A 20,460-nucleotide genomic window follows, 5' to 3' on the forward strand; every position below is an offset into this window, starting at 1 on the left:
TGAGTTTATACATGTGTGCCTGCCCATGGAAAAGTTGCAGTGTAGAAGATGTCTTCTTGGGTAACTGAGTACTTCCTAGATATGACAATGTACATAACGTAGATTAATTTTAGTTTAAGTCTAAGGTAAGACCAAAAGCAAGTCAAGGTACACTTTATTGTTTTAACTCATGTCATAAAGATAAAGATAAAGATATATAGAATACTGACGAATTAGAAGGTGTCAACAGTGAGCCCAGATACTGCTTACAGGACAGATGTCCAGAATACATAATACTAAAAAAGTACATTTTTATTATTAAGAGCCTCTGGTATTTTGTTATTCATTGCATACTCCTTAGAACGAGGTTAATGTCTTTTGAATCTGTTTGTTTTGCAGATTGAGCCCGTATTTCAGAATCCAAGGGGGATATTCTCTCACCTCTCTTACATTCTCAAACAAACTGAATCCTTTCTGGCCACTATGCAACTTTGACTTGCAAGGCAAATGTAATGATGAGGACTGTAGATTCCAGCACTTCATTACATGTAAGCTTTCTCAAGAAGAAACGCTACAAGATCTGTCCGCATACAACCCGACCCTCACTGTGGATTGTAAAGACTTGAAGGAGATGCAGGAGCATGTTGAATCTTTCACGAAGGCTTTTACAAAGCAATACCAAGACAAAATGTCCTGGGATGAGCTTTGTATATTACTAGTTAACGAAGTGAGGAAGCAGAGAAAAGGAACTGGAGCCTTTAATATTTCTCTTCAACCTCGAAGCTGGAAGTTACCACAGACAGACAAGAAACAAGTTGAATACAAGGAGGATGATAGTGCAAATGATTTAGGAAGGGGGATTATTTTCTCCAAGAAAGACAAAATCCATGGTGTAGTATCACAAACTAGAGAGGCTGTAGGAAATCTAACAAGGCCTACTAACGAGGAAAGGTGAGACATGTTTTTTCTTGTTTTGTTGCTCAAGAAAGCTCAAGCAGTATCTCCACTGTGCATTATCTCTGGGAGCAGTTTGTGTTATACCAAGCATAAAGTTTTGCACTTATTCAATTCTCTTCTAAGTGCAAAATATTTAATACCAATCATATGCCTTCAGCAGATTGTGGGCTGCATCAGTAAAGCAGAGTTTTAATTGAAAGGTTCAGTGGAAAAAGGGTGGCACTGGTTTTTGGCTAAAATTGATCATTGCCAAAACAACTCCACATTTTGCATGCAGGTTTGTTTACTACCGAAACAGGTAGAGCGCGAATTCAAAAACATGCCTAACAGTTGTTTTTGGCGCCAAACGGCAACGATCTGCGTCATGTGGCTTTGCTTGTCAAATGAAAAAGGTAAACGCAAGTGGTTACATTCCTTTGTGTTCTGACTTCGTTGTTCGCGCCAAAAACAATTATTACGAATACTTTTGAATTTGTGGTCCTCGGGCCGCCATCAGCAATAATCGTGTCGATTATACTGCCTCTTTGGCTGTCATCGATTGGTTTTCCTGATATAAATGTCCTGCCTTTGCTGTTTACAGAGAACGCCATCATCGAAAGCTTCATCAAATGTTGAATGAAACGTTCAGGAATGTGACTGCATACCTTCACCTTTTTCATTTGACAAACAAAGCCACGTGACGCAGATCGTTGCCGTTTGGCGCCAAAAACAACTGTTACGAATGTTTTTGAATTCACGCTCTACCTGTTTCGATAGTATGTGTGCTAAATGCCTGTACATATATTTTCCTCTGGTTTTTCCTTTGTTTTTTAGATGCAACATATGCAAAAACCCCATTTTTCCTGGTGGAGTCTTCAGAAGTTTGTTGATGAACAAAAATAAAACAAACCTTTTGTTTGTCAGAACAATGAAACCAGCAAATCAGAGTGTTTTAGCAATGTTCAATTTAAGCCAGAAATCACTACCGCCCCCTTTCCATAGCACCTTTCAATAAATTGCAATGTATTATTCTGAAGGGAAAGCATTTACTGAAGTTATTGAACTCTGAAGTTTAGAACTCAACTTTGCAAAGTATTTCTTTTAGCTTACTGACTTGTCAGTGATCTGAGTGATCATAAGTGTTGAGTGTAATACTGTCTCCTTTCCTTTTTTTGACAGTCAAGAAGTACGCTACTTTTTGGAAGAATACAACAACATTGAAGCTCTTGAAGCTTCATTAGAAAACTCCCCAGGTGATGTGGCCTTGTGGATCAAGTTAGCAAGGTTAAAACTTCGTCAAAACAGTGATGATGCTCAGGCTGCGAATGAAGAAACTTCCAGGAACAATGTTATGCAGGCACTCAGCACACTCGCTAGGGGATTAGAGGAAAACACACAGTCAGAGGTATAATAATAATACTTATATAGATACAAATAAGAATAAAACTGTGTTTGAAAAGAAGGAAACACGAAGTAATCTCCATTTAGGTCCCCTGACAATATCTAGCTAAAAAAGTCTACTATGGGCCTGTTTATATGGAGGAGAGTTGTCCCTGGTTGGAGAGTTACCCTCCATACCGAGCCACCCCGGGCAAGAGAGCTTTTCATACATTTCTTTATAATTAGCTGCGAACCGTTTACATGAGAAATTGCAAAGTTGGCTCGGGGTGTAGGGTGGCCCTCGGTGGAGGGTCACTCGCTTTAAAGGTAGGGTGACCCTGGGGAGCGAGCCAACTTTTTCTCCATATAAACAGTTTGGTTATTATTGCCTCGCCTACCAGGGACAAGTTGACACATACGGAGCATGCGCAAACGCTTAAATCACATGGTTCGTACAATCTTGAAAAGGTCTTGAATTTTAGCAGTCGTCTTGAAAAGTCCTTGAATTTGGTTAAGTCCTTAAAAAGTACTTGATTTCTTCATTAGGTCTTAAAATGTCCTTGAAATTTAGGACTTCTTGCACACCCTATTACTTTTTTGATAAATTAAATGATTTTGGTAAGAAAAATTTGTTCACGAACTACTTCTAAAATGCGAAATAACTTGCGAAAATGTCGGTGTAAAAGTGATCGACATCGAACGCATGGGAGAAAGCGCTTTGAAGTCTCACATGAAAGGCGAGAAACATAAAAGGAACACTGTTGTCGTTTTAAAAATGTTAAATGCCATCACGATGATCTCGTCAACCAAGCCTGAACTATTTAAATGTTGTAGATGACTTAGTTGAGTGTTTAAAAGATGAAAAAGAGGACGGAGAAATCGGAGACGTTTGATTTTGTGAATAAAACTCAGTCCTTGAAAACAATTTTTTGTCCTTGAAAAGTCCTTGAAAAGTCCTTGAATTTTGTCTGTCTGAAGTTGTACGAACCATGAAATCAGCAAAAACAAAATTACAGATAAACTGAAATCGAAGTCTGCGGTAAATTAGTCCAAACAATGGTCTTGGTCGACGATACAGCATTCCTGATTTTAGACAAAGCAGCCATAATAGATGTTTCAAAACAACTCTCGCCAGTCTTTTGAACCGAGAGGGCCAAGTTTTGACTCGGTCAACAGGGACAACTTTCTCATCTAAACGCTCGGCAAAAGATAGCTCCAGGGAGAGGGTAACCCTCCTACCAGGGACAACTCTCCTCTATATAAACAGGCCCTATCTAAAGTTTCAAAATTTAAATATCGGGCACTGAAGTGGCTGCAGTAAAGTTGACGATTAGAAAATAGAAGTGCTATAATTTTTGTCTTTATACCTGTAGCAGCTACAAGTGGAATGCATGTGCCACAACTTTGAACAAAAACAAAAAAAACAAGCATCGAGTTTATCCCAGTTTTGAGTGAATTGAACTTGATCTACAGGTGTAAAGATTGAATAGCATTAGTGTAATGACTGACTGACTGACTGACTGACTGACTGACTGACTGACTTGAAGTGTCTAAGGAATCTACAGTAGCCGAGGGTAAAAACCCTCTACTAATAGGGGACACCTTCATGTAAAATAAATAAAATTATAAAATATATGGACACTTCAAATTGGTTTTTGTTTTAGGTTTTGTTCACACTACATGAAGTGACACCAAAAACAGCAAGGTCTTGCAAGCACAAAAAAAACACCATGTGTTGCTCTTTTATGACACCAGTGTGAACAATGCAAGATAATGACATGGCAGGAACATATAAATGACGTTGAGGAACGACTGATCTTTTCTTTATGTCGCTCTGTCCCTATTGTGAACCAGGCTTTATTAATCCCTCTCTTGCAGCCTACAGCTTTTTTGGCCACTGTGGTGAGGGGGACATCTATGTGCATACCTCCTTACCTTTTACTTGTTTTTGTAGGATCTTTATTCCGCACAAATGGAACAGGCATAGTTTGCATCACTTAATTTTTTAGTGAATGGGCCAAAAGCAGAAAAAAGAAAACATAAAAAACACTACAAATTTTAAAAATACATTTCGCTATTTTCAAAAAATCATGAAATTTAAGTCCCGCGACAAAAAGTAACAATAAGGTATTACCAAATAATATTTTGAAAGCCAGTACTCATGCTTTTCATGAATATTTTCATTTTGTACAGGAGTTGTGGTTGCAGTACTTGGAGTTGTATTCCTCACAGAGCAATAGAGACGAGCTGAAAGAGATTTGCAACCAAGCTGTGGAATTCTCACCAACATACAGTGTTTGGTGGAAGTACCTGGAGTATTCACAAACATACAACGACAAGAGGGCTGTCTGTTTACGTCTAATTTCCTTCCTCTCAGCTAACCCCAGTGAGCCAGTTGAATTTCACTCGCACTGTATTCTTGAGACATTGCTCTATCTTGTACAACTAGAACTGTATTCTGGACATTACAAGTCAGCCTTGGCTGTGTTTAAAGCAGCATTAACTAAGAAACCCAGTAACTGCCCTGAGGTCCCAGAACTGTCCAGTCATCTGCTGCCTTCTGACTTTTGTTTTGCCTGGTTGGCATACATTCATATCTTTGAATTTCACCGACTTCCTTCACCTTGGTTTGATCCTCGGCATGGCAAACCCTCCAGGATGGTGACAAAAGAAGACTTTGTGTTTCCTTGGAAACCATCTCAACAATCTAGAGCTTCTGGGGAGAAGCTGCTGGCAATGTTTCAAGGTATAAAGATTGCTTTGTATTTCCTAACATCTTTTTGGGATACGGTACTCTAAATGGGATACCAGTAGCACATTATACATTGTTTTATTTTGTGATATTTGCTTGAATAAGTGTTATCATTTTTTCTTAAATCAGATGCATTAAAAGCCTGCAGTGCCCTAGCAAAATCCTCCTCAGACAAACTCGCCATTTGCCTTCCACTGTACAAGAACCTCATTGCCCTGGAGAGAGCCTATGGCAGGATTGACTCTGCCAGAGGAATCTGCCGCCATCTGCTGAAGGACAATCCCTTGGTGGTAGTGTTGTGGTTGTGTCTAGCAGCTCTTGAAGACTCCACCGAGAAGGGCGGAGGTGCGGTCCAGCAGGTGTACCTGGAGGCACTAGACAAGTGTGAGGGACATGCTGAGTTGTCGTACAGTGCAGCACGTTTCTATCTAGAGCAGGTCGGTCAACAGTTAAGCTTCTATTTGTCATTGCTGTATGTAACACTTGCTTAATGTTGGTTTTGTTTCCAATTATAGTAAAACAAAAGAACAATAGAAAAAATAAAACCCTATATACGGTATATTATCAGTGAGTTTTGCTATGATAAAAGGCCAAAAGTCAAGCTATTTTTTCTAATTTATTTATTTCTTTTTTTTGTATTCAGGAAAATGGACTTCCATTCACATACACTGTAGTTAAAAAGTGTAGAAAATAATTATGAGTCAGAGTGTTATGTGTTTATTCCAAACTCTGAAGCTTGTTGTCCAAAGTGTCAGTGTTCAACAAACATGTTCTCATTACTCTAAGATGCAGCCATTAACTTATTAAATTGTTTGTACTTTTCAACAGAACAAAGTACAGAAAGCAGTGTCCATTCTTGTCAAGTGTGTTCGTCACAAGTTCGCAGCACTAAGTAAGCCACAGGAAGGTAAAATACAAAGTCTGGCCACTGTCCCTTTGGAAAACCATGCTGGTGATCCTGTGGCACTGTACCGCAGGCTCCTGTCTCAGCCGCTTCCTTACAACTACAAATGCCCACCTCTGATGCCAGGTGTTAACCCACAGAGCTTGGGCAGAGAGAAGCTCTTTCTCTGGTTGTCTTACTGGTATGTCTAATATGTTAATTTATTTTACCTGTGTTCTAGAATCATGTAATCTATGTTCTTTACTCAGGGAACCTTTTTATGCATGTAACTTGGGTTACCCTGCGGTTACATAAAAACATTGATTTAGCAACTGCAGATGGTCGACAGTACTTCATGTACATGTATGAGTACATTTAAGGTGGCTCCATAGGGTTTTGAGATATAACGGCGCGCGCACAAGTGATACCCATCAAGAGATCATTTTCGCGTTATTTTTTAAACTAGCTTAATAAAAGCTGATGAAATATTAAAAACAAGGACTAAAATATGTTGTGCATTATTCTTTTTTAAAATAACAGCCTTTGCTTTTGAGCTACATCTTCCTAAAAAGTCCTATTTTTTGGTTTTTTGTGGCTTTGATCCTAATTTTCTTTAATTTTCTTCGGTGAAAAGTTTTGAAAATCTCCCAACGGATTGATTGATGAGAAGTAACTTTTAAAAACAAAAAAAGTGGGGGTTGTCCAGGTCGTTTTTTGTTTTTGTTATTTTTTTTTTTTGACCAAGCAAAAAAACTGGCTTACAAAATTTTTTTAAAAAACGGCAAAATGGGCAGTTAAAAAGGTATCACATCTCTGCCAAATTTTAAGGATTTTCACGAAGGAAACTCTAGTAAATCCCAGGCGAAATTTTCTATTTTCGCCCCGAAATAATTACGTCATCAGAATAGAAAATGTCCAAGATCGCTATTTGAGAGGACATATGCACAAATTTCAAACAAAAATGAAAATTCTTGGCAATAGCCCTGTAATGGATTTCGCTCATTCTCTTACCATGGGTAGGTCTCAATATGAAATAAATCACAGTATACTTTGTTTGGCTAAATCGATTTTTTCGAGAAAATGAAATAAAATCCAGCAAAATTGACGCTTTCGGAGCTCAAAATTTATGCCGAGTTTGTTAGCTTCGCGTCGAAAAATAAAGCACTTGAAGAAAAATACCTATTTAATATCGAAGAATAACATCAAATTAGTACGTCGAAAGCAATTTCTGCTCTTAAAGTCCTTTTATTTACAAAATATAATTAAGTTTATTCGACACATTTATTTAATTCAAAATAGGTCAAACTTATCGCTTTATTTAAGTATGAGCGAAGCGAAATAAATGGCCGAAAATTTGGTATTTGACAGATAAATGATTGTTCTTTTCGATACTAAAAGGATTTCCTAGGGAAATGATTTAGTGCGATGCTTTCAGATCTCAAAGTTGCTTAAAATTCGTTAATTTAACCGACCGTGACATTGTTGATCTTATCAACATTATGTAAACATTCCACGCAAAGGTTAATTTTCCCCATGTGAACTTCAACTGAGTAAAATAAAAACATAGACTTGCTTACCGTGGTGTTCGCTGATACATTGTAAATCCTGTTTTCCTCATTTACGACAAAACCTAAGCCCTCGGCGAAGCTGTTATCCAATTTTTTGACGCGCCATTTGTAACTGATTTCCACGTCTTGAAGTGACAGTTATTTTCCATGCATTCTTGAAAACAGTCCTGAGTCTTAACTGATCAGTGTAAACAGGAATACGAAGTACTTTGCTTTAAATCAACTTAAAGCTTAGCAGCAGTAATAGATAAATCGATACGGCCGGCGAATCTTCGTTTCGAAAACCGCCATTTGAGATTTGTCGGCCCTTTGTCCTGCGGTATGCAGATAATTAATTCACACTTGAGTAACTTCCGGCACATGAAATCGACAACCACCGTGACCAGAAAGCACCCTGCTTTTTGGTGATTGGTTGAGGCACTATTTTTATCATTTTAACATAAGCTCTCAATGAAAAACGTTTGGGCTGAACTTGTACTTAAGTTTCACTTCAGTAAGCCACCGCTCGAGAGAGTTGTTAAATGGTTGCATGAAAGCGCTTTTAACTTCCGGGTCGAAAGTTCTTCTGTTGCGTTGCTTCGCTTTGCTGCATATTTTTTATCCAGTTCTTACCCTTGTTCAAATTCTTGATTAGGCTAAGGCAGGAGCCCATGGCTAAGGCAAAACAGTTGTAGAGTCAACTCTCCCTTATTGAAGATCTCCATAAGACGGACACCTGCTGTTAGTCCTGTCCTTGCCGTTTTTTCGGTCATTTTTATACTCTAACCAGCTAGGCTACGTTTACACGGGACCGGACTGGAGCCGTTCCGAACTGGACCGGACCGGATCGGCCTCTGTTTACACGGAAGCGTTTGGCACCGATCCATGTGTTTACACAGGACGGTTCTGGAACCGGTCCGAACGGTTCCATAACTTGACCTGCAAAATAGCAGGTCCAGTTTTGGTTCCATCCCGCACCGGTTCCAGAACGGCCCCGTGTAAACAGAAGGCCTATCCTATCCGTGTAATTAGAAGGCATATCCTATCCGAAAATCGGACCGAAACGTTCCGGACAGTAGAGTGGTTGATAAATCGATTCGGCCGGCAAATCTTCTTTTCGAAAACTGAGATTTGTCGGCCCTTTGTCATGCGGTGTGCAGATAATGTATTTCACACTTGCGTAACTTCCGGCACATGAAATCGACAACCGCCGTGACCAGATAGCACCCTGCGTTTTGGTATAGTATTGGTTGAGGCACCATATTATTGCTATATTAATATAAGCTCTAAATGAAAAACTTTTGGGCTGAACATGTAATTAAGTTTCACTTCAGGTAGCTACCGTTTGTGAAAGTTGCTAAATAGTTGCATGACAGCGCTTTTAACTCCCGGGTCTAAGGTTCTTCTGTTGCGTTGCTTCGCTTTATAGTTTTTTTTTTTGTTCTTACCTTTGTCCAAGTTCTTGATTAGGTCAAGGCAAAACAGGTGAAAGCAAAATCTAAGATGTTATCGTTGGATCCGTCTTCCGTGAATGTTAAAAAATAATTTTTTTATGACCATGTATATATTCTGTTGGGGTCCGGCGTAAACAAGGGAAGGTGCCCCCCGCCGCGCCAGAGCTTGCGGGGAGGGACAAGCGCCTCGCCGTCAGGGAACCCAAATGTACTAAATATCATAGTCATTATATAAATATTTTGTTTTTAAACCTGTTTTCCGGTGTGTTTTTGAGTTGATTTGGAAGCTATTAGGGGAAAACGGTTTAGTTTCAAATATTATCCGCAGTCTATTCCTTCATAAATAAGACGGTTGTAATTATAATACGACTCAAGTTTCCAAACAACAAGAGATATAAAGTAATAACTTTATAATCACCTTAATTCTCAATTCAATAGGCGAACTTTATTAGGAAGGAGTTGTCGAAGCTGGGGTATTCCCCAAAAACGGCTCTGTGCCGTCCAATGAGGTCGTGGTTTTGGGTTCCCGATCTAGAACGGGATTTTCAATATCAGACGATATCTAGAACGAGATATGGTATTTTGAACACACAAAAGTTCCAAAATATCAGCAGCCAAAACGGGGTGACTTGTTTCTAGAACGCGGTATCTTTTGAATGCAAGTTCTTTCTAACTGAATACCAGAGGCCCTTCCAATTACGCTGGTAAAAAGGAAATGTTATGCTTCTAACAATGCTTGTTTTTTGTCCGATATAATGCTCAACTGTAATTATGCTCATTTTTTTTTTAATAATGCTACTTTGGTATAAATGCTTTGTTGTACTTTGCAGAAATAAATACAAAATATGGCATCACGTCAGAAGTCCATCACAAACTTCTGATTACGTGTACTTTTCTTCACCTAGCTTAATCTAATGAAGTGAAAAGCACCCTTTCCTTAATTTTTACACCAATATACACCTTGGTGTAAACAGTCATAAATGTTCAGCGTTTTATAAATTGTTTACCGTGACTGGTATTACAACTGCATATACATGATATATGGTCCCTTTTTTCCCCACCCCTTCCCACCTTTCCTTCCCGCTTTTATTTCGCCCAATCCTCCACAGGAGAAAGAAGGAGAGCTTGTTTACAGGCTAGACTACACAGCGGAATATATATTTTTAACTAACATTCACGGGAGACGGATCCAACGACGCCATCTAAGGTTTTGTGTACAGCCAACTCTCTCTGAAACGGGTACCTTCGGGACCGGCTCCAACTCAGTTCGTCTAAAAGAGATCTCCGTCTTATAGGGATTTTAACGTCTTTCAAATTTTCCACTGAAGAAGGGACAAGAATTTGAACAAGGGTAGAACTGGATAAAAAATATGAAACAAAGCGAAGCACGCAACAGAAGAACTTTCCACCCGGATTTCATCAACCATTTACAACTCTCTCGAATTTGGTAATGAAGTAAACTTAAATTCAGCCCAAATATTAGAGCTATTTAAAATGATAAAAATAGTGCCTCGACCAATATCGAAAAGGAGGGTGCTACTGTCAGTTTTCGATAGTCCGGAAGTTACTCAAGTTGAATCTCACCGCAGGACAAGGGCCGACTACCGCCCCCGTTCTCTCATAATTATAAACATACTTGTATCTTTTAATGAAAGACAGGACTTTCAAGAAGGAAAATACTTCACTTCAAGACGTGAAATCAGTTACATGCGCGTCAAGAATCCCAGGCATTTAATGAAGAAAACAGGATTTCAATGTATCAGCGAACACACGGTAAGCAGTTATTTTTTTCTCAGTTAAGTTAATGGGGAAATATCGTGATTTATAATTTGATAAGATCAACAATTCAGTCGGTTAAATTGATACTGAGATCTAAAGCATCGTACTAAATCATTCCTAGGAAATCTTTTAGTATCGAAAAGAACAATCATTATCTTCTAATACCAAATTTTCGGCCATTTTTTCCCGCATTAAATAAACATATTTGACCTATTTTGAATTAAATCAAAATTTGAATAAACTTAATTATATTTTGTAAATAAAAGGACTTTAAGAGCAGAAATTGCTTTCGACGTACTAATTTGATGTTATTCTTCGATATTAAATAGGTATTTTTCTTCCAGAGTGCTTTATTTTTCGACGCGAAGCTAACAAACTCGGCATAAATTTTGAGCTCCGAAAGCGTCAATTTTCTGGATTTTAGAATTATCGATTTTCTCGAAAACAAATCGATATTTAGCCAAACAAAGTATACTGTGATTTATTTCATATTGAGACCTACCCATGGTAAGAGTATGAGCGAAATCCATTTAAGGACTCTTACCGACATATGTTTGACCGTAGGAAACCTGTGCTCTTGAGCATGCGCGGGCCGCAAGCGTGATCTTTGAACCACGTGAGTTTCCAGGTACGAGTTGATGTTTACAGACGAGCGTTTCCCGTTGTTGTCGTTTTTGTACGAATATCTCTTAACACAAAGGTTAGAGACATACCTTAATCCTTCATGTAGCAGAATGTGTAAAATTCTGCCCAAAGTATCTCACAATCGCGGAGACTATTCTCATCGTGTTGGTAACCCTTGGTCGGCTTGGCGAGTGACATGATAATGGCGGCCTCGTCAAAATGCACACAAGACCTTTCCGTCCAAATTGTTGGAAAACGTTCTTCAGATCCTCATATCCAAGACCACTTCCTGAAATTTTCTCGGCGATTGTTTGTTTTATTGGGCTGTCCGCACTTCCTGGGTTGTAGAGCTTTCCTCGAAGAGTCAGGAGTCGCTGATGACGGTTGTCAAGCCATTTCATGTCTTCTGCGGCATCCTGACAGAATTACCGAGCTTCTTTGACCAGCAGTTCACAGACAAAGCCAGTCTGGCGAAAAATCTCCGAAGAGCGATCACATCCGCTACCGCGTCGTGGGCGTCAAAAGTGGTTTGAAAAACGTGTTCGTAAAGAGAACTCATTTTGGCTTTGAAATTTACCTTCGGCATCGAGGAGAGAAGAGTGCTTGTTTGAATCAGTGATTTAAAGAGTGTCAGAGTGTCTGCAAAGCGAATGCAATGATGGAACTAAGCTCAGCGATGAAATCTTTTCCACCATTGCGAAGAAGCACTGGAATATCAAACGTCGCGGCGTTGTGTCCTGCCAAGACTGTGCAAACGGGTTTTGTGGTCTCTGAGGAAGCTGCATTCGTGCTCTCCTTCAAAAAATACGAACTGCTTAAGAACTTCAGCTAAGGGTGAGGTTACCACAGGTTGATTTTTTTAAGAAGTCGACGGGTTCCATGAAGTTTACTTAAGTTTGTTTACCTTTGACGATAAGAATTATGTCTTTGTTTGGTAGAAATAACGAATTTTTGCCTGACCTATCCACGGCGGCGAGCGATTTCTGATTTTCCTTCGAATTGTCTCGTTCAAACAACACAAATTTATACTTCTCATTTTCATCGGAACCAATTTCGCGTGGAAGCAGTGAATAAAATATATCGAGAAAAGTTTCGACTGCCTTGCTGTCTCGGAAGTGTCCAGATTCAATCCAATGCCACTTTCATACAGGAACCCTCTTGGCCTTTTTAGGTTTTAAATTTTTTTTTATTCCACGATTAACGGATTTATTTTTTTCCGACTTTTCTTTTAAGAAGAACAAGAAGATGCTCTATTATTTTAGAGTTTGAGGAATGTACTTGTAACCACTTTGAGCGACACCACAAGAAACTCTATAATCACTGCTTTCACTTCCCCCATAATAGCGAATTTGTTTTTGTGCCCACCACATAGACATACGCCTAGCTGAGTGCCAGTTTAATCTAACAAAAGAATAGTGTGATTGAAGGCTGTCACCCGGAGGTCTCCAAGGGAAGATCTTATTATAGTTTGAATTTTTTTGCGAACAGTCTCCTACAGCCAGTATATTCCAAAGTGAGGCACATGTTTGAATTGCAATTTTCATGTTTGCAGCATCCCCTTTGTTTTGTGCAACACAGTACGTAAAACATTGACAAGATATTAATAACTTTTTTGACAAAATGAACTTTTGGGAATTTTCCTCGCTGGCCAAGTTGTAGAGGGTGTTGTGAGAGATTTTTCGTGTGAACAGTGTCGCTCCATTTTTCCACACCCTAGGGCACATTTTGTTTAAGGTGACATTCAGTTTTGAATCATCATCCCCTGTATATGTAGAAAATTTACGTTTGACTCATCACTTGTTAATTACTAGAATGGATTAGTAAAGAGGGGTTCAACTGGAAAGTTTCGGGTACTAAAAAAGACATGGCAGTTTCCTAGATTTTGAAATAGGTATCTCTTTAAAGATAGGTCAGTTTGTTGTAAACTTTGAAATACTTGGGAAAAAGTATATATTTAATTAAATTGTTACATCGAAAATATTAATAATAAAACTATATTTACCACGATGACAAAAAGAGCATTCTTTTAGACCCTCTGTAAGAGTCTCCATATCCATAAGTCTGGATCCTTTCGGTCTTTTTTCCTCCCTCTTAGCTGCATTCTGCCCAGGTTAAAATTAATAAAGCACGTTCACAGGTGGGCCGATAATTTATAGGACAAGACACGCACCAAATATTCAATAATGAATTTTTAAAAAAATACAAACCTCAAGTGATCGTGTCATTTTTTTGTAGGCGGTTCGTTTTCCTGGGTTTCATTGTCAAATTGCAGTTTCCTCTTGACGTTGTAATTTCTAAACCCTTCTTGGAATAATTTTCTATTTTTTTTTTTTTGCTTTCGATCGTACGAACTTTGTCAACTTTAAAAAAGCGGCCAGAAACATCGCGGGCGTTGTAAACACCTCGTTGGGGTGTTGTACACTCATTTTTCTTCTCAACACAGGCAGGCACGGGTGTTATTTCATTGGCAAGTTGCAAGTTTCGCGATTTCTCGCAAAAAATTTCACGCTCGCGTGAAGCCGCCATGTTTGTTTTGATTTGCCTGCATTTAAAGCTCGCGCCATTTTCGTACCCATTCCTCGCGCGGTCAAGAAACCCTATGGAGCCACCTTAATGTAATGGCAATTGGACGTTGCATGCATGGGCAACGATAAAGATTTCACACTTTTTGAGGGAGGGGGTGGGTACTTAACACACCAATCTTCTTCACGCACAATGGTGTACTTATTACACCCCCTTTCAGAGTTACGTGCATAGCCATCTTTCTACATCCATCTTTCGACATTATCTTTCGGGATCTCTTTCGACGTGCTCTTTGAAATGAGCCAATCAAAACCAATATATACCGTTGTTGGTTTTATGCAAATGAGCCATCAAGGTCAGAAGGTCATACTAGTGGGCTGTGATTGGCGGATTTCAATCCGTGTTGTTTGTCGTTGAAAGATGGATGTTGACAGGAAGCCGCTATGCACGTAACACTGAAAGCAGGTGTAAAATCTACTCAACCATTTGTTTTTATGTGTGTTCTTATAGGTACAACTGTAACTACTAGTATTTTTTTATATTAATTCTGACTTCTGCTCTCCTGGGTCACTTGTTAGAGTTGCAATAATATAATAATATACCAGAACTAAGTATGTCTGAGGTGAAGCCTCTTAATTTCCTGTTTATCTTAGCTTGTTACTGGAGATATCACCACCAGCCACCTCCACGTGGGACAACCTGACAGCCGAGTCAGCATTTGAGACAGCCGTGCACAGTGCTCTAGACAGACAGGACGTGCAGACACTGTGGACTGAGTACCTGTTCTACCAGAAATCCAAAGCCGCGGAAGACAAGCAGTCTATGGACGAGTTAGTAGACAGGTGTTTGATATCTGTGAGCACTCACAGCTCCCTGCCTCATTCTTCAAGCGCTGTTTGGCAGGATTACAGATTTCATAATCAGGTGAGGCTTTTATCTTCCATCACAGGTTTCACCAGACTTAGGAGTTTCTCAACTGCACGATGCCTAGAAAGACAAGTTTGGGGGAACAAGGCTGGTGCACTCATTTGGGGCGTCTCTCAATGCCACATTACCATGAGCTCTTTAAGTGCGAAACGCGGAACCAGCTGCGAGCTTTAAAGTAAAAGTTGGCTTTGCAGCGGTTACTTCATGTTTATTGATTTTCATTCTTGTTGCACGGGTTAGAAACTTACTGGGTTGAAAGTGATTGGGTTTTTATCTCGTTTGTCACGAGAACGATCATTTTGTGCAAGGCAGTCTAAAGAAAGCTCATACTCGTGGTGTTGTTATCTTTGCAGATCCTCAGTATATTTTTGAGCTGCCTTCCACAGTCGTCATGGTCAGCTGCCTTTAAAAAGTACTTGAAGTATTTTCCTGGGAGTGTCAGCTTAGCATTGAGGTACGTGTAAATGCCCTTGACCTTCGAAGCAGACACTGTGTACGCATGTCAGATAGCAGTTAGCTAAAGGAGTTCTGTGGAGGAATATAAGTGAAATTAATTTGATTTATGCAAGGTCAGGTGTCAGTAGGACTGAAGCTCGTGAGTTTGAACCGAGCCAGTGTTGTCATGTTGTGTTTTTGTGCAAGACACTCCTCTAACAATACCTCTGCTGCTACTGATTCTGAGGTGTAGAGGAATGTTGACCCGTGATTAACGGGAATGGGGGTGAGCAATACTTCTAGTCAGGCCAAAAAAAAAATCACATTGCTTACATAGAAGGTCCAAGACAAGTACAAAACTTTGTGTTGAGTTTTTTTTTCTCACATAGGGCCTGCAAACACGAGGTGGAGAAGAAAAACTTCGATCAAGCGAAGAGGATCAGTGCTTCGTTCCTTTCGGAAAATCCATACGGCATTAGCATGTGGAAAGTGTACCATTCACTTACTCCGTGCACGTTGTATATTGAACTCTTTTATCATTGATAAGCTTTTTAACAGAAACAGTGGCAGGGGAATTTTGGGCTTTCTTCCCCACTTCTTGCCAACATGTTAAGAATCCTAAGTGTTGATTAGTGTTTATGATGTGGTTTTTCACATGTAACAACATTAGCTCCCTTATTTAAAATGTGCGAAGATCATCAGGAAGAAGTTAGCCGTGGAAAACAAACAAACGAACGAACGAACGAACGAACATAAGCGAACACTGCAAAACAAACAAACAAACAAACAAACAAACAAACCAGTGCATGCTTCCTTACTCACTTAACGTGTACGAAAAATTTAACAGCAAATTAAGGAATGTAGTAACTCTTTCTTTGGTCACAGATTGAAATGACGGTCTCTTCCTTGTGCCTTGTTTTTTTTTCTCTACTTTTCTTTGCAACAGGACCATTTCTATCGAGCTGCAGAGAAATTGTGTCAAGGAGGTAAGCCTGTTTTTAAATGCTTTCGTTTTTAAATTCTGTTAGACATTTATCCGGGGCGGGGAAAGAAGTGTGTAGAAGTTTTCAAGTAGGGTACAGTACTTTTCAATCACATTTGTTTGCGATAATGACGAGCCGCTGTTTTCGCCAGAGGCACGCGTTGCTGGGTAACGTGACGTATACTTATGGTGGCAAGCTAAGGCCTGACACCGCAATTTTCGAGGTGCTCGCCATGGCTCCTACTTCTAATTGAACAAAAGCTATCGGGAACTGTTCGGATTCCTCTGTGAGGATTTCTTCCATTCGCCAGTTGTATTCTCGCATGTTTCATGGAGTGAACTGTGTGATTTTTCAGCGTTTAGTTGCTTGATCATCTCTGTTTCTTAGGCACGCAAGATGTACCAACAGGCCACCGAGATTTTACCATTCGCTGCAACTCTCTGGAAAGATGTAAAGTTTAACGACATTCGTTTGCAACCTTTGCTTTCTTGTTGCTGCTTTGTGGCTATTTTTGTAATTTGCAAGCTTTCCTTTGTTTTTATTGTTGTTGTCAGTGTTGTGTTGTTTTTAAATTGAGGCTTTCATTTTCCTCTTTCGTGTTCACAGTTTTTGATGTTCGAGCTTGCTCGGAGTGGCAATGGCCCTGCTGTCCAAGAGATTCTGGCTAAGGGTCGACAGATCGGTGTTGAACTTGAGGAATTTTTGAACACTCTCCTTGGTAAATGAGAGTGTTGTCGTCAGTGAAAGTAATCGTTGCCAAACGTAACGATTTTGCAAGGTACGATTACGAAGATTGTCTTGCTCAAAGCCATTGAGCGAGGCAATGTACAGCTGTACAGGCGCATTTCCAATGCACACAGGGTTCCACCTGTAAATGGACTTATACATGACTACAAAAAATGTTTGGTTACAGTTAACTTCAACGAGGCAAGGTAGGCGTTGTTTTAAATGCACTGCCCCTCCTCAAGGATGGGAGCTGCTTGCCTTTGGACTACCTTGAGGTTGTTTGCGTTGATTTAATAAGGTAATAATTTGAATGTGAGAAATAATTTTTCACCGAAATATCGTTTTTTGATAATTTTTTGACGTTCACATTTTTCAGAGTTTCTTACTATCACATGAACTGTATGTCTAGTGTCGCACTATTTTGCTGACGTAATGAGACTGACTTGTACAAAAATGATTGGTGCAAAGACTGGGGATTACATTCCGATGACAAATTTCGGTTGCTTTTCAACGGCAAATGAATTAATTATTTTTTAAGACCACTTCCTAGAGGTATATTGCTATCATTTATTAAAGAAAACAGGAATGGATTGCTGTATTGTTCTGGTAGTTTGTCTCATTCAATGCCATGCATTCGTTTGTTGATGGTTTTACGTGTTTAATATGTTACCCTTGCTTCTGTTGTTGATGTTGTTGTTTTGTTGTTGATGTTCAAATTGATGTTGTTGTTGTTTTTGCTGCTGCTGCTGCTGATGTTGTTTCCTCTCGGTTTCAATGCCAACTCGACGTCCCTAGCTGGAGTTGTAACTCAACTCCTCGGCTACGCCCAAAATAAATAGGTAACTGGTTTGGTTTCTACTAGATGGAATTGTTAACAAATTTGTGTTTAATTCCCTGTGTTGTATTCTTACATTGACAAATCTTCAGTTTGTGATGCTCTTTGACAGTTGTTTGTGTCGTTTGTTGTATCGCTTAGTCGGTTGTTTGTAAGAGCTATTCCTTGAATACTTCCAAGTGTGCAACAATTTTTGCGAGTTCGCTGTAGTGATATTTGTTCTTTACCCATAAAATATGAATGTCAGTAGTCTTGTACGTTACGTGTACACAAATTCGACGTTCGCAGATAGCCCACCAAGTTCAGTGAGATAGTTGGTTAATTTGATTAATATGCAACAGTGCAATCTGCAGGCGAAAAACAGATGAAGAGGGTTAGAAGTTGTCAAGTTACATTAGTCGTAGCTTGTGCGGGGGAAAGACGTGAAGTGTGCTTGCGAATCAGTCAGTCAGTCAGGCACAATAAGAACTGTACTGTCAGTCAGCAGCGAGCAGTCAGTCAGTCAGAGTCAGTCAGTCAGCAGTCAGTCAGTCAGCAGTCAGTAGTCAGTCAGTCAGTCAGAGTCAGTCAGTCAGTCAGTCAGTCAGTCAGTCAGTCAGTCAGTCAGTCAGTCAGTCAGTCAGTCAGTCAGTCATTCCATTATCTAGTAAATTCATCATCTCTATTTCTCTTTCTCCAAAACATACAGAATTAGGCCTTTTAGTACCCTTACCAGCTAATTACTGCTAACTCTTTGCTTACGAGACTTTCTCTGGTAAAATAACTGACTGGCACTTTCTGTCTTCTTGCCAGATCCTTTCATTTTGGCAAGACTGAGCGTGAGAAAAAGGGTGTGAAGTTATTGGGGTGGGTTTGTTTTTTTGTTGCTCTACTTTCTTCCTCAGGTGCCGGCCTTTTTAACAGTAAAGGACACGCAGCATCGATCATTTTTACAAGAAATAGCCTGCACGCACTGCACACAGTGTGTTGCTGAAAGGCTAAAAGACTGGAAATATATGAACAGTAATCTTACAAAATCGAGTTTGCACATGACAGGGAGAGAGAAAGAGAAAGGCGAAGAAACAAAGGCAAGCGTTCAACACCCTCAAGGGTAGAATCGTGCCCTAAAGGGTTCGGATAAAGACCTCTTTGTTAATTGAGGTCAAAGACGACTTTTGGGAACTTGGTGCTCCTATGGTTGCCCGAATGTTTGCAAGGGGAACTGTTGTAATTTTTGTAAGTAGGACGAACAAACGAAAACCTTTTAAGCTACCCTTTTCGAACGTCGAGCGAGAGAATTGCCAGAACTGTATCTGTATGTTGTAATCCTCTTGTTTACATAAAGCTGGTGAAGACTTTGATTGGGTTAGCAATACAAAACCAAGACCAATCATGACTTGGGTCGCGACTTTTCCCGCTCTCGGCGCCGGTTATAAACTTACCTGTGATTGGTTCACTGCGGCGTTTGAGCGCTTTTTGATTGGCCAGTCATAAGAAACACTCTGTGAGCAGATTAAAACTTTTGCCAGCTTCCTGTATTCATTTGTGGAGTAAATTGTTTGTTATTAAATTGTGGTTTGGTATTTATACGTGCAGTAGCTATTTCCCCTACGTGATGTTAAACCCATTTTAGTCTACCTCTGAATATAGAAAACTGAAGAAAACTGAAGGGCTTATATCTGTTGATGACAATCAAAACTTTCTCTTGGGCCGGGGTTACACCTGTTGCTAATGCAAATCACAGGCGACGTGACGTTTCAGAGAATTGTCGTAGCTTTCACGAAAATGATTCAACTTCTACTATTTGGAAGATTTTCCTCAACTGTCGTGTGGCGTCGCCTACAATCATAAAGGGCTGTATATGTTATGGACGGGTTATGCTGGGTTATTGTCAAAAGGTAGAGACATTTCTCTAACTTATTTAGCTAGGTTTAAATACCTGCTGTATGTTATTTGAATGATAATCATTAAAATATGGCTTGAAATGAAATTTGGCTACTCCTTTGTGTGTACGGGCGAAAAACGAGAACAAATGCTGCAGTAGTATTGCCCCGTGTGCCTCCTTGTTGTGTACCCCTGGTCAATGGCGGTGTTTCCTTTCCGTTAAGCTCGCTAGAGAGCATGGTAACGTATATATCTAGCCACCCCTTTGTACACCGTGAAAGTGGACCATTGAAGTGATTGACAGGGTTCGTAGAGGCCATGGAAAACCTGGAAAGTCAAGGAATTATAGAATTTTATTTTCCTGGCCTGGAAAGTCATGGAATTTAAGTTTGGGTCATGGAAAGTCAGAGAAAATAGTTTTGATTGTACAAAATAAATTAGGCAGGTTATTTTTTGTGAAGAGAAGGGTAAAAAACGTACTCAAGAAAAATGGTCAAATTTAGGTCATGGAAAAGTTCATGGAAAGTCATGGAATTGTAAAAGCTCATAAAAAGAGTACGAACCCTGAGTGAAAGTGAACAGCCTCGGCCATCTAAGAATACTAGTTGACTACGAACCACTAAGTCGGGGGAACAAGTGCCAGTTGATAGCGACATCACTTCTCCAAGAAGTGACTGAGCCCGCGGTTTTCGTCCCAAAACTTGCTAAGCAACATGACGTATTTGTACGCGCGACAGCTTTCGGAGTACTCCTACTGTTGCTCCTGAGCGCTCGCGCTAGTTTTTAATTGGATGAAATAATTCGGAAATCCCTCGAGCGCTTCAACGAAGATTT

At 39.7% G+C, this 20,460-nt stretch overlaps 1 protein-coding gene across 1 annotated transcript in view; it reads left to right on the top strand.

Moving 5' to 3' along the window:
* The window catches only part of LOC144644247 (zinc finger C3H1 domain-containing protein-like), a 39,841-nt gene extending 20,510 nt beyond the window's left edge, over window positions 1-19,331 (top strand). Inside the window, 12 exon segments of the mRNA XM_078503697.1 lie at window positions 379-930; window positions 2,095-2,320; window positions 4,489-5,041; window positions 5,177-5,484; window positions 5,876-6,132; window positions 14,511-14,781; window positions 15,138-15,238; window positions 15,609-15,710; window positions 16,166-16,205; window positions 16,590-16,652; window positions 16,809-18,219; window positions 18,327-19,331. Of these exon segments, the coding sequence (XP_078359823.1) occupies window positions 379-930; window positions 2,095-2,320; window positions 4,489-5,041; window positions 5,177-5,484; window positions 5,876-6,132; window positions 14,511-14,781; window positions 15,138-15,238; window positions 15,609-15,710; window positions 16,166-16,205; window positions 16,590-16,652; window positions 16,809-16,928 (2,593 nt within the window). The 3' untranslated portion in view covers window positions 16,929-18,219; window positions 18,327-19,331.
* Window positions 19,332-20,460: the final 1,129 nt, after the last annotated feature.

Source organism: Oculina patagonica, chromosome 2 (genome assembly GCF_052425735.1).
Source record: "Oculina patagonica isolate OP01 chromosome 2, crgOcupat, whole genome shotgun sequence".
In the NCBI taxonomy this organism is placed as follows: Eukaryota; Metazoa; Cnidaria; class Anthozoa; order Scleractinia; family Oculinidae; genus Oculina; species Oculina patagonica.